At 42.9% G+C, this 15,069-nt stretch overlaps 1 protein-coding gene across 2 annotated transcripts in view; it reads right to left on the reverse strand.

Moving 5' to 3' along the window:
- The window catches only part of PGGT1B (protein geranylgeranyltransferase type I subunit beta), a 62,648-nt gene that overhangs the window by 12,904 nt on the left and 34,675 nt on the right, over nt 1-15,069 (reverse strand). For both annotated transcript variants that reach the window (XM_047083504.1, XM_047083497.1), the window contains 2 exons: nt 10,296-10,341; nt 1,069-1,253 (listed from right to left, as the gene is read on the reverse strand). In XM_047083504.1, coding sequence (XP_046939460.1) covers nt 1,069-1,253; nt 10,296-10,341 — 231 coding nt within the window. The remainder of the gene's footprint in view (nt 1-1,068; nt 1,254-10,295; nt 10,342-15,069) is intronic.

Consider the following 15,069-nt stretch of genomic DNA (forward strand, 5'->3'; position numbering starts at 1 on the left):
GATAAGACTGGCTGGCTTTGTGACAAAAGCTGATGAGTCTAGCTGTGGACACACAGGGGTTCATTACACTGTTCTACTTTTGAATATGTTTGAGATTTTCCCTAATTAAAATCAAAGGGGTACACTTGAGGAATGGCAATAGAAGTGAGGAGAGGGAGATATACTCAGTTTTATATCATTCTGTTTTCAGAATTTCAGAATTTTAGAAAATGGGATATTACATAAAAGATGAATGGACTTTTGTTAGATTTCAGAGTATCAGAATTAAACTATGTATTTTAAAAGCGAAAAGGCAACTTCAAGATAGAGAAAACTTGTGGGTACTTAGTGGCTCATAACCTTATGGCATTAGGTATGACAAAAGGTAAGAGATGGAGAAAAATGTCAATCCGTTGGGGTTAGGCAAATAAACTGATAAACTAAAAATCACAAATAGTTTTTAAAGAAATGACCCATGGTTTATCCTTTCAGATTAATAACTTCCCATAAAGCCTTTTTTGGGATCACGTTCAGACAGAGCCCTACTCTAGAGAGACCACTGGTCATTTATGGTAACCAGTTTCTTACGACCTTATACCTTGTACCTTACGCTTTTTTACTACGTTCTAGGCCACTTAAGTTTTATAAGAATGGAAATTTTCAAGAAGCACAACAGGTAATGAACTCTATGGAAAAAGCCATACATAGAGTAGCTTTGCCTGAGCAGCAGAAAAAATGAAGCGGCCTGAATGTAGCAGTATGTAAAATTTTTTTTTTTTTTAACATTTATTTATTTTTGAGACAGAGCGAGACAGAGCGTGAACGGGGGAGGGTCACAGAGAGAGGGAGACACAGAATCTGGAACAGGCTCCAGGCTCTGAGCTGTCAGCACAGAGCCTGACACGACTCTCGAACTCACGGACCGCGAGATCATGACCTCAGTCAAAGTCGGACACTTAACCGACTGAGCCACCCAGGCGTCCCAGAATGTAGCAGTATTTAATGAACATGACAAAGACCAAACCTTCTAGAGCGCAGTTTACATCAACACATAGCACAGGTTTCTCAATTTGACTTTTTTTCTCTTACCTTTAGAGTTGCTCCTACCCAAAAAGAGTAACAGGTGTCTACGGGCTTATTAGGTCTTCCATGATAACCATTTTGTTGCCTCATTATACACCACCTCTTTATCCGGTTCAATTCTTTTTCTGAAAAAACTTCTTCTAGTTTACCCATCAGACACAGTGATGCAATGCCACAAAAAGTCGATCCTCCTGTTAATTGAAACCAGACAATACTTCAAACTTCAAACTAGATACCCAGGAAAACAGTATAAAATGGCCGGAGGAAAAAAAAAATAGTGGTTACAGAATTCTAGAAGACAGTCAGATACTAGTAAATTCAGAAGACAATTAATTACACCTTTAAAATAACCACAAAGCACTGAAGTCTTCAATATTAATTTGAAGAAACAGAAAATGACTGAAAATAATAAGTAGCTGTAAGAAATACTCTACTTATGAAAAACAAAAGACTTGGGAGGAACATGTTCAAAATTACACGGTTTAATGGAAGGGCTGAAACTCAAACCTAGGACAACTCCTCCCTGTCCAGGTCTCTGTCACCCAAGTCTGATTTAATTCCTCTGAAGATGGCCCAATGCTCATGAACCGTGGTGCCACTTGCCTGAGACTACAGACTAATTATGACATGTAGCACAGACAAGCTAGAAGCGGATATGCAGAAAGACCTACTCAGCTTAAAAAATTTAAGGAAGGAAAGTCTGAGCGAGGGTGCTGGGGGCGGGGTGAGGAGAAAAGCCTATCAGGAAAGACATGCACAGTGAGTCCCATTCACTGTGGTAGATTGAAGGACGCACCCCAAAGAGAGACACGTCCAGGCCCTAATGCCTGGACCACGTCAATGTTACCTCCTATGGCAAGAAGGACTTTGCAAATGTGATCACAGATCTCTCGTTGGAGGGATTGTCTTGGACTATCTAGGAGGGCCCTAAATGCAACCACAGTGTCCTTATGAAGTGGGGCAGAGGGAGATTAAACTACAGAGGAGGTTCAGACTTGTCTTCCAGAACTGCAAGAGAATACATTTGTGTTGTTTTATACCCCTAAGTTTGAAGCAAAAATGTTACAGCAGCAAGAGGAAACCAATACACTTGGAAAGGTGATTGCTTTCCTTTGGAATTGAAAAGTCAGTCTTTTTCCACAAAGGAAAAGAAACAACTTTGCACCGGCACTATCTGCTGTCAAGTCCAAACAATATGAAAATACTTATATTTCCAATTTATCACGACTTCAGCTAGTGATGAATTTCAGCAATGTAGATGGATGGTTTCTAATATGCTTCATCCTTTCCTTTCCTTTCCTTTCCTCCTTCAACTTCCTTTTGCTGTTACAATGCTTGCATGCATTTTCTGGCAAAGGAAAGTGCGCATTCCGTCTAGAAAACTCAGGGCAGCCATCACATTAAAAAAAGTCACTGTCAGGGTGCCTGGGTGGCTCAGTCGTTAAGCATCTGACTTCAGCTCAGGTCATGATCTCACGGTTTGTAAGATCAAGCCCCGCTTTGGGTGAACTCGAGCCCCACTTCGGGTGAAGCCCATTTCTCTCTCTCTCTCTCTCTCTCTCTCACTCTTTCTCTCTCAACACCGCCCCCCCCCCACCTCGGCCCCTCGCTCACCTGTGCGCTCTCTCTCAATAAAATAAAACAATAATACTATTTAATCTTCAGAATTTTTTCCAGTGACTTGAGAGATCTATGTTAGTCATGAATGAATTAGAAAAATAAAACAAATTTATAATAACCTTTTAGAATAATTCCTATTAAGCAACTAATTTTATTGCCTCTTTAGTAACCCACCAATTTCACTTTCTCTTTCATGACAACCTGGCCACGGCTTCAGGTGTCATTACATCATTAAAAATAAAGTCTCCAAAAGATAACAAATATTCATTAACTACAAAAAAGTAAGGGGGCCTGGCTGGCTCAGTCAGAGGAGCATGTGACTCTTCATCTCAGGGTCCTGAGTTCAAGCCCCACAGTGGGTGGAGAGATTACTTAAATAAAATTTTAAAAACAAAGTCAAAAGAAAACAAAACAAAAAACTACCAAAAGTAAAAAGAGGCACTTAACTGTTACTCTCCAAATTACTTGTTAGGATTCTTTAAAAGCAAACTGGCACAATTCAAAGTAAAAATACTCTTTACTTGTTGCCCAATCACCAGTTTTGCACAATGATAGTTTCTTAAGTAAGTCTGAGCTCTGAGTAGCCAAAAACACTTACTGCAAAGTCTATGCTTTAAGCTAAAATTCATTTACCAACATTTACCCCTGAGAGGTTCTTGTTTTACACAAAATTCTAAAAAAGTATTTCTAAAACCCGGATTAAAAGTATTATGTTAGAAGAGTATTAGAGGCAGATATAAACACAGCAAGAAAAGCCAGATAACATCTCAGTAAGTCAATTAAGAAACACCATAAAAAAGTAGGCACAGGAACTCCTATTTTTTTTAAGTTTATTTATTTATTTTGGGGGGGACGAGAGAAAGAAGGAGGGAGAGAGACAGAGAGACAGAATCCCACGCAGGCTCTGTGCTGTCAGCACAGAGCCTGACACAGGGCTCGAACCCATAAATTGTGAGATCATGACCTGAGCAGAAACCAAGAGTCAGACACTTAACCAAATGAGCTACCCAGATGCCCCAGAAACTCTTTTTTCTCTCAGGATTCATGATATAAAAGTAATAGGCCAGAAAAGCTAATATGATTCCATGAGTCTTCCAAAATATTTCTACTCCTTAATACAGAAGAGAAATAGTCAACTCTTTGACATAATTTCCTAAATTACTTATATATTTATTTATATATTCTATATATTCATATATTTGTTTATATAATAATTATTATTTATTTAGCCCCTAAAGAGCTAAATAAGGTTATGTCAATGACCCTACAAGCTTCAAAAAATTTCAAGAATATTACATCGTTAAAGTATAACACAAAATTGCTTTTCATAATAATTATCTGAATTCAAGAAAAGGTTAAGTTGTGTTCATTATACCTTGGTAAAATACCCTTCTTTACCAAAGGCTATTATGGCAAGAGATATTAACACACACACAAAGAGAAATCAAAACCGCTGAGTTTGCCACCTGAAGCGCGACACTTCAGCCACATGGATAGTTACCATGTGCAGAATGCCGCAGTCACAAGACATCACAGATGGAAGGGACCACCGAGGTCGGGTCTCTCTAACAATCTACCTCAGTTCTCCCAGGGGCAGGGTGAAGGAGGTATTCCTGACTCTAGTCCTGGATGCTAGGACTTACCTACAGCTTAACAGGTGTAAGTTAACTAAATGCTCCCATAAGGTGTTAAAACCCAATTTTAAGCATTCTCTTAGTATTTATGTGCATGTACCAAATTATCTGAAGGAATCCACGTACTCTGAAATACATAATTTAAGATGGTTAACAATCACACAGCTAGGAATAAAATGGTACATAAATAACAGTAACTATACCATTTTATACTTAAACACCTGGAAAAGGTAAAGTGAGGAAAACTCAAGGGAACTGAATGCTTAGGTGAAATTAGGCCCAAAAGTTGAGTATTTCTCTTTTGGATTAAGGAGTAGAGATGTTCTGGAAGACTCATGGAATCACATTAACTTATCTGACCTATTACTTTTATATTATGAATCCTGAGAGAAAAAACAGCTTTAATCCTAGCAAAGCAGGAAAACCCAATTCTTCCAGACACAAGAGCATTTTACCCTACAACTGTACTAGCGCGTAAGCCACTCACTCACTAGGATAAGAAGGGATCGTCATATCTGATGGTCACAGCCTAGAAGGATATCATGTGCCTGTGTTGTCTGCAGGACGAACGGGCTCTCGCAGCAGCGGGAGAAAAGCAGATGAACCATGGCACAGGTACGCAGCCCAGACTCAGCCTCCCCAGCTTCAGGACGCAGAGAGGGACGAAGCACAACCAATTCAAATACTTACTGGACAACCACAACGTACAAGGGCAAGCGGAGTCAGACACGAATGAGACATCTGGCACAGAAGACAAGGCACATGCGAAAATGGTATGAGCCAGGTGTTACAAGGAACACAGAAAAGGGAGCAGCTGCTCGGGGCTGGGCAATGAGATACCACGGACAGCCTTACACAGGGAATGGAACAAGGCACAGGAAGACAGGCAAAACTCTGGAGGTTTCAGGGGAAGGGAAAAGAGGAGCAGCAGGTGGAGGAAAACACTTCAGGCAAACGACGGACAGTATTCGCCAAGCCCGGAGGTGAAAGGGCATGTGAGGACATTTGGGGAATATGTGTTCTCTGCAGCCTGGAATGCACGGCAGGGGTCACTCACGAGCGGTCTACAAAGCTAGGCTGGAAAGGGGCATGGAGAACTAAAATGAGGGCACAAAGTCACTGCTGAGAAGCACCTGGGTGACTCAGTCGGTTGGGCAGCGAACTCTTGGGACTCCTGATTTCGGCTCAGCTCATGGTCTCCAGATTGATGGGATCAAGCCCCACATCAGGCTCTGCGCTGACAGTGTGGAGCCTGCTTGAGATTCTCTCTCTCCCTGACTCTCTGACCCTCCCGTTTGTGCTCTATCAAAATAAATTAAAAAACAGAAAGAAAGAAAGAAAGAAAGAAAGAAAGAAAGAAAGAAAGAAAGAAAGAAAGAAAGAAAGAAAAGAAAAGAAAGAAAAATGAAAGAAAGAAAGAATAATGAAAGAAAAAAAAGAAAGGAAAGGAAAGGAAAGGAAAAGAGAAAAGAAAAGAAAAGAAAAGAAAAGAAAAGAAAAGAAAAGAAAAGAAAAAAAAAAGAAAGAAAGGGAAAGAAAGAAAAAGAAAAAGAAAAAGAAAAAGAAAAAGAAAAAGAAAAAGAAAAAGACACTGCAGAGCAAGCACAGGGTTTCATCGGGCTGACACGTACCAGATACATGAGCCTACTAGGTTAAGTCACACTGAGTAAAATGACAATGGCTACTGCGGTGGTTTGGTATCATGTCAACTTGGCTAAGCCAGGATTCTGCTTCCCAGAATCCCCTTCCCTATCCAGTCTGGAGTCTGAGAAATCTGGGTAAGATGTGTGAGAAGGAAGAGAAGCAGCAGCCACTATCCTGGCTGGGGGTTCAGGGAGGCGGGGGACAAAGGCAGAGGTGCTGGGAGGTTTCAACTCGGTCCCCCGCCCCTGCCCCCCCCATCCCCCAAATATTCAGAATGTGAGTCCGCTTTACTCCCTGCCCTGGGGACCCAAGGCCCATAGCCAGATGCCGGAGCAGCAGCCCCCACCGGAGTCCACTACCACAGTCCTGTTCGGGCAGCTCCATGTGGCTTTCCAGATTCTCCAGCCAGGTTTCATGGTCCACCTGGGCCAGGGCTTCACGAGGGCTTGTCAGTGACTTTTCTCCGACGAATCAACTTCCCCTTTTAGGCCTTACTTCTCCATCCTCTTCCAAAACTGTGTGTAACCTTATTCCTACAATAAATCCCTATTCTCTACTACTCATGGTGGTTTTGCTTCTCTGATCGCATACAAAGATTCCCACTCTCAGACGGCTGGCTGGTGTGAGGATTAAAGAGACTAAATGGTAGCTGGCACAGAGCAGCTGCTCAATAATAACTTCCTGTCCTTCCACTCTGTAGATCAAGGATTATAAACTATGGGGGAAAACTGGTATAAATGCAAATAAAAAAACAGAACAGCAAAATAAAATAGAACATGAGATCATATGTCCCAAATTCTGGATATCTGGCTCATACGGACAGAAAAACCAGCAGATCTGGTAGTAGCTGTTCTGCATTCCTGAATAGCAAACACACGCTTGGGTGAAAGAAGAAAACGATGGTTTTAAAAGTGTGCTACTTGAGATGAAGTGCTCTGAAGGGAGAGGTGCCCGGCAGGCAGGTGGAAGGGCGCTTTTACGTCTGAAGCAACAGTACAGATCTGGAGAGAGAGTGCTGGGAGCCGTAGCACAGGGATGATTAATAAAGAACCAACCATTAGTTCATCCAAGTGTGTGCCACACTTATACGTGTGGGGGATAAGGAGTGACTAAAAGAGGCAAAGATCTCTGTTCTCAGGTGGGGACAGAGAGACAATGAACAAACCGATAAAATATAATTCACAGAAAAACAGACAAGGGGATAGGGAGCAGAGCATGTGTATGCGATGTGGGTGATTTGCAATCTCAAAAATGATCATTAAAAGCAAGTCATCTGAGCCAAGACTTGAGGGATATGAAACAAAGCCAAATGTAAGCTCGAGGTGAGGGTGGAGAACACAGAACAGCAAGTACAAGAAAGAACAACCTGGAGATTCAGAAAGATGAATGGCTCAAAGGGAAGAAGAAAGGTGGGTCGAGGTACGGGTGAGAGAGGAAGACACAAACACAGTGAAGGAGCCAGAGACAGCCTGTGAGGAAGCCAGGCACTTGGAGTGTATGCTTCCAGAAAGGAGGGGAGAGGCTGACAGCTCCCAGGGCTTCAACAAACAAGGTGAGGAGTGAGAAGGCGACAACGGTTTGAAATGTCAACCAGTCAAGACTTTAAATGAGAAACTTCCAAAGTTGCTGAAGGCTTACACAGAAGGTTGAAGAACAAGCCACTCGTGTAGAAAGGTGAATAGTGTATTTGGACTGCTAGTCTAAAAAGATTAACAGAAAGAAGAAGGGAGAAGATAAAGACGAGAAGGGTGGCCAAACTGGCTGACTTCTGAGGAAGAGTTTTTGCAGCGCAGAGAAGGAACAGAAAGCAGGGAAGGAAAGCCACAGCCACCATCTGACCTCACAGCACACCAAGAACACGGTAATACCTGACCTGTGTAGGCGCGCTGTGTAGGCTCACTATACAGGTTCATTGTATAGGATCACTGTGGTAGACACACTGTGTAGACGCACGGTGGTGGACTATGTAGGCACACTGTGTAGGTTCACTGCATAGACACACTGTGCAGACACATTGTAGACGCATTATGGTAGACTGCAGGTGCACTGCATAGACACGGTGTAGTCTCACTGTTTAGACACACTGTGTAGATGCACTGTGTAAACTCACTGTGGTAGACCGTGTGGGCACACTGTATAGACACATGGTGTAGGCGCACCGCGTAGACACACCGTGTAGACACAATGTGGTAGGCTCACTGCGTAGACATACTGTGTAGGTGCACTATGTAGACACACTGTTGTAGGCTCACTGTGGTGCCCTAAGAGGGGCTCCTGGCCAAAGGCCATCTTGCTGGAGATTCCAGACACACAGCTCTGCTCAGCGGTCCCAAAGGTGGAGGGAGCAGCATCCCGGCATACCTGGAGCCCACTCACAGGACACCAACACACTGTGGCACTCTGAGTGGGACGCCCTCCTCCAGGGCTTTGGGTCTCCAACCCAAAACTTTAGAGAGAAAAGAAAGATGTAAGCTTTCTGGCTGGAACCACGGTCCATGACTGATGATCTTGATGGGTGTAATCCTATTCAAGTCACACAGACTTAAAATCACACCTAGCGTGACTCGGCAAGATTTTTTCCTGACAGGATCTGTCAAAGAGTATCATGTCTGAGCGGCCCTCGGTTTCCTGTCCCGGCGAATGCAATCCCAATTGCCCGGGAACAACAGCGTCTGTTCCACAGTCTCCCCTACTGGTAACGTCTCCCCTCAGCCAGAGTGCCCGTTAACACCCTCTATAACAGCGAGGACGAGACCTTCTCTTCTGGGAAATTCGCAGACAGCAGACTTCCCCTTTGCACAAGTACGGGTACACATCCCTCCTCACCAAGTGGTGGTGACCAGTGACAGAAAGACTATGGCGGCTTGCCGCAGCCCCGATCTCACACAGACTCAGGCACACATGGAATCATGGCGTCCCAACTACAGGATGGCTTCAGAGGAAACGCTGACACAGTCCGCTACATACCCCTTAGCGATACACACTTTACAAATACCTACATCGAAGGAGGGAGTGAAGATGCGTGACAGGGAGGAGAGACCTGAGAGGACAAGGTCACCGGGGAAATCCAAAGATACGGGGCCAGAGAGTGTATGTAAAAAGTGTCCTTTTATAAAACGTGTTTTATAGTTTACAAACCACTTTCCCCCTTATCTCTCAGAATCCTAACAACAATCTTAACGTTAAAGAAAGATCCAATTATTTCCAGTCTGTCAGAGAGACTGAGGAGCCAGGTTCCATTGTGGGTACTGGGGCTGAGACCCATTCTCACTGCTCTGCCATGCTGCAGGCACAGACAGGTTGCTGTAATAAAGAGGAAACCTAAGGAGTTCACTCAGAGAGCCTCCTTGATCTAGGCTCTCTCTCTCTCTCTCTCTCTTTTTTTTTCCCCCATGTTTATTTATTTTTGAGAGAGACAGAGACAGAATGCGAGTGGGTTGGGGCAGAGAGAGAGGGAGGCACAAAATCCGAGGCAGGCTCCAGGCTCAGAGTTGTCAGCACAGAACCTGACGCGGGGCCCGAACCCACGAAGTGCGAGATCATGACCTGAGTTGAAGTCGGATGCTCAACCAACTGAGCCACCCAGGCGCCCCTAGGCTCTCTCTTTTTTTAAAAAAAAAAAAGCATGGCTGGGGCGCCTGGCTGCTCCCATAGTGGAGTGTGCGACTTTGATCTCGGGGTTGTGAGTTCGAGCCCCACACTTGGGGGTAGAGATTACCCAAAAATAAATCTTTTAAAAAAAAAGAAATTTAAAGAGCATGGCAGTTTATTTACTCCTACATGCGAATAGTCAATTTGAAAGACATCAGGCTACTGATGTGCTGACAAATGAAGTGCATTATCTCCCTGTATTCTGGTTCCGCCCAAAGTGGGGAAAATGGGGAAAGGAGAAATTGTATCAATGCACATACTCTATGCAGCAAAACGTTTTCTGACTATGACTAAAGACTATTAGATTAAAAATGTTCCTTTCTTCACAAATTCATGCCTAACAATTCTGCATCGAGCCCTTTAGCGTTATGCCAAACAAGAAAACTTGGTGTTTTCTAGTGCTAGCTTGAGAAATCACCCCAGGATATTTTCATGCAGCTAACACTCAAATAGGTAAATAGAAAACATTACTAGAAAAGTATGAATATCCCGTCTGAATAAGATTACTGACCAAGGAGCGGTTCAAACTGGCACAAGTTGTCAAAAGAAAGGAGTAGGAAAGAAGACAGCCAGGCCGTGCCACAGGCTGACACAAACTTCTGGGGGCCTCCATGTCGAAGACACTATGATGTTATTTAAAGGGACAAAAGAAACTACACGTTCATTTATGTTAAGATGTCTTACCATGAGATTCAAGTCCAGCTCCCTGTGCCAGCCCATTGTCATAGGACTGAAAAAGAAAAACATCGTTCAGTTTAATAGGGAAAGGATAAAAATAAGTCCTCATGCTAATTTTTTGTTTCTTGATCCACTTTTATTTCTCCCTTATATCTTCTAAAATACTCACTCTTTCCTACAAAGGGGTAGTTCGAGCATTTTCAAGTACCTGATCTTATCTTATCCACCAAGTGAAATCACTAAACGCATACAGTTTGCACATTCTGAGATAGATTGTTCAGATAGCATCTATAGATCTGGTTTCTACCAATAAAAAGACCCAAGCCTTACTCTTTTCCTATTGCAAGAATATACAAGTTTAAGGAAAATGGAGACTCTATACTCATAAAATATTATAAACATGAAACAAGTCTATTTTGAGACTTTTGGGCAGCCAAGGATCACAGTGCCTGCCTACCTTTGGATCTCCCCACACATCCTGCAAAATCAAAACAGAACAACAATGCAACTATATAAAACTGAAACCTTAGAGAAGCTGGAAGACACACGAAGCTATAAATTACCTGCCTGTAGAAAAAGAAACGTCAAATCCCAGCAAGCTGCCTCTCACATCCCGCCACCTTTCTGCAGAGAGTGAGGGAAGTGTACGGAAAATCGTGAGGAAGGGAGTGGCAGGGAGCCAATGGGAGGCCTGAGACTCATCTAAAATTACTGCCAAAAGGAGAAGGTCCACCCTAGGCTGGCGAAGGACAGGCAGTCTTTGCTTTGTGCAGATCTGATATTACGAAGTCTGGGTACCATAACTTAAACAACACGATACGGATTCAAATGTCAGTCCCCACGGTGTATTAACTGTGGGCAACTGCGTGGAGTACAAACTTGATGCTAGCACCTCAGCTCACAAATCGCTACGTGAATAACAGATGTGCATCACAATCAGTAACCAATCCAGTCCTCTTTTTCAAAGTCTGTTAGTCACGGGTCACTGCGCTTATTATTCAGTTCATGCACGGACAGCAAAGCGTAGGGGTGCGTTGTCTCTTTGTCTTAGTAATAAACCCACATGACGTTTTCCAAAAACAGAACCAGAAGAATAGACTGGCCACCAAAGATAAAAGTGCAGTAAAGAAACGAAAAGCAGTACCACTAGAAGTGAAAATGAGATCAAACACGGAGTTTAGAAATAGCTGATCATAAGAATATGGACAGCACCACTGTCTGAGACCAGATACGACATCAGAAGAGTAAGTGAAGGCAGAGCATCTAAGTGGGGACAATGGCCATGATGACAAGGATGGAGACATTCTAGAGAAGGGATGCTGGCAAAAAACTTCACAGGAAAGGAATCCTTCAAGTTATTTCACAACAATGACACCACAAAGGATAAAAGGTTGGATGCTGCTACAAACCTAGGAAGGAGTCCAATCATTTACCATGACAGAAAAGATGTTTAACCCGTATCGTAAGTTACACAACAAAACCAAGGCAAACACCGTTCAAACTACTCCCTCTCCCTCCTCTCTCCCTCTATACATATACTTTTTTTTCCCCAAACACTTTAACTCTCACTGTTTCTAATGTTTTAAATTACAATGTACTAAAACTGGTTTCACCACTTAAAAAAATTCTCTGTACATCTGTAACTGCTAGAGAGTTTGACATTGTGGCAACAAGTTGGTACGGGTCACAGAGCAGTGCTGATTCCTTCCTGCCCCCCATGACTCAGATCACTGTCCTCACTTCAGCTGAAGTGACAGTGACAGTCTCTGTCACAGTCTGGCTCCACCATGCAAAGCGAGCGCTGCCTGGACGGCCTAAGTTCTGGCAGAACAGAGCCCTGACTGCTGGAAAGGACCTCAGAGTCTACAGCACTCACAGGGCATGACTTTGGTAAATCAAGTTAACAAGGAAGGGAGACAGGCCCTCTGCAGATCAGGTAATAAAGGATGCTCAAAGGAGCAACATTAAGAGACCCTGAGAAACAAGAGAAACAACCTCTCTCCTACCAGAAAATCATGAACACACAACACTTTCCCCAGCATGAAAAACACAAACACAAAACAACCACAAAATCAAACTCCACAAAAACTCATGAAAGAAGTCACACTTGGTTGATTGAAAAGAGTGCACTCTGGGTTTTTTAAGAATATTTATTTTTTGAGAGAGAGAGAGAGAGAGAGAGCAAGCGAGCGAGAGAGCCAGCAAGGGGTAGAGAGAGAGGGAGAAAGAAATTCCAAGCAGGCTCGGCACTGTCAGCACAGAGCCTGGTGTGGGGCTCAATCTCACCCAACTGTGAGTTCATGACCTGAGCCCAAACCGAGTTGGAAACTTTACCAACTGAACCACTCAGGCACCCCAAGAGTACACGCAAATAGGGGCCTGTGTAAGAAAAAGAATATCCATGAAATGACTAAACAGACAAATCTTTATGAAGTAACTCTGGAAAGAAAACACAGCAAATGAATGAAAACATCTCGGTGTATGCAAATCTGCCCCCATTTCCCCAAAATGGCCATAAAACAGAAGAAAATTGTAATACAGCACCCCAAACTCAGGTGCTTACTATCAAGCAAGCAGCTGGGGGTATGAAAATGAAACTGAAAATTAAGAACAGAAAGGACAAACAGTAGGAAGAAATGAAGTTCAATGACTGCAGGGAAGAAACAGAAGGAAATAAGGAATAATAAGACCAAGGAATAGTAGTCTCAAAAGAAAAGACAATAAGGGACACTGAAGAAAAGGCAGAAAACAGCCAAGAGACTAAAACTGGGATACAGAAGTCAAAAAGGTCAGAGAGAAAATGACTGAAATGAAAGACAAGCAAAGAAGAAAGAACATACACAAAATTGGAGTACCTAGAGAACAAAGCAAAAAACGGACTGGAACTTGGGGTTAGCTAACTATGGGCTACAGGCTAAATGTGGCCTGTGGCCTGCTTCTGTAGATTCCTGGGAGTGCAGAAAATGGTCAAGCTCACTCGAAATGCAAATTAAAATACACCGAGAGAGCATTTCTCACCCACACAAGACGGATAAAAATTAAAGAGGACGACAACTCATTCCACTGAGAGGCAGTGTGGAAAAGGCACTCTCCTACAGTGCTGGGAATATAAACTGGTCCACCCCTTTTTTGGAGAGAAAATGGCAATATCTGATAAAACTAAATATGTATTTTCCTTTAGATCAAAAAACCGCACTATTAGGAATTCATTCTGAAAATCTGTCTCCAACACATAAATGCATATGAAGATGGTTATTAGCTTCAACACTGTTTACATTCGGAAAATATGTACTCCACCTATGGAAGAATTCAAAAAAGTCATTTATGGAATGGAATAGTACAAAACTAAGTATCTTAGTTTTTTTGATAAGAATGAACAATAAAAACGTACACATCTGGGGGTGCCTGCGTGGCTTAGTCAGTTAAGCATTCGACTCTTGATTTTGGCTCAGGTCGTGCTCTCACGGTCCCTGAGTTCAAGCCCCATACTGGACTCTGTGCTGACAGTATGGAGCCTGCTTGGGATTCTCTCTCTCCTCTCTTTCTCTCCCCCTCCCCCCCATGCTCTCCCTCGTTCTCAAAATAAATAAATAAACTTTTAAAAAAATGTACATATCTGCTCATCAAGAAGAAATACAGGAAGGCCAAACCAAACACTAATGAGATTGGTTCCCTACAGAGTGGTGGTAAAAACAAATGTTAGGAAAGGGGGAGTTAGGAAGGGAGCAAAGACAAAAGGGACAGGAGACAGGGAGTTACACATCTTGGAACATCTCTTTTTGTACAGCTCTCACTTTCAGAACCAAGTCAGTATTTCAAATATTAAGTAAGTTTAAAAAAATTTTTTTTAATATTTATTTTAGAGACAGAGCACAAGCAAGGGAGGGGCAGAGAGAGCCAGAGACAGAATCTGAAGCATGCTGCAGGCTCTGAGCAGTCAGCACAGAGCCCGACATGGGGCTTGAACCCACGAACCATGAGATCATGACCTGAGCCAAAGTCGGATACTTAACTGACTGAGCCACCCAGGTGCCCCCAAATATTAAGTTTTTAAAAAAATCAACAAAATTGGGGCAAACTCTAAAATGGAACCCAAACAGAAACAAACTCAACTATATTAAAAAAAAAAAATAACATAACCATAGTAAAGGGGGGAATAAAAGAAGTAACTCAAGTATTTCTTAAACATGGTATTTTGATTTACATACCCTCAGGTTCAAAACAAAGAGACAATGTATTCTGGATAACGGTAACCAGGTTGGTCACCATCAGAGAAGGGAGTTACAAAGAAACAAAAAAAGGAGGATGATTAAAAAGGAACTCTGTGGAGGGCGCCTGGGTGGCTCAGTAGGCTAAGTATCTAACTCTTGGTTTTGGCTCAGGTCATGATCTCATGGGTCAGGACGTCGAGCCCCGCACTGAGCTCTAACTGACAGCACAGAGCCTGCTTGGGATTCTCTCTCTCCCTCTCTCTGCCCCTCCCTTCCTCCCCACCCTCTCAAAAATAAATAAATATTAAACAGAAAGGAACTCTGTGGTGTTGGACTAAAATCCGAGGCATCAACAGGACTCACAGTTTTTAATACATATGTAAAGTAACAGAGAGGTATGTGTAAGGGAGGGTGTGTTTGTGTATAGATGCATGCATGTACACATTTCCTAGCTTGGCTTGCTGAGAGAGGGGCTAGAAGCAATGCTACCCAGGACCATGATCATAGCCAGGGCCCAAATCCTCATTTCTACACACCATCCTCCGATAAGAACCAGGGTTCCTTGAAAA

The sequence above is a fragment of the Lynx rufus genome, unplaced genomic scaffold, assembly GCF_022079265.1.
Source record: "Lynx rufus isolate CCGP_SWC_20201006 ecotype Redwood Valley unplaced genomic scaffold, mLynRuf1.p SCAF_1, whole genome shotgun sequence".
Taxonomy (NCBI): domain Eukaryota; kingdom Metazoa; phylum Chordata; class Mammalia; order Carnivora; family Felidae; genus Lynx; species Lynx rufus.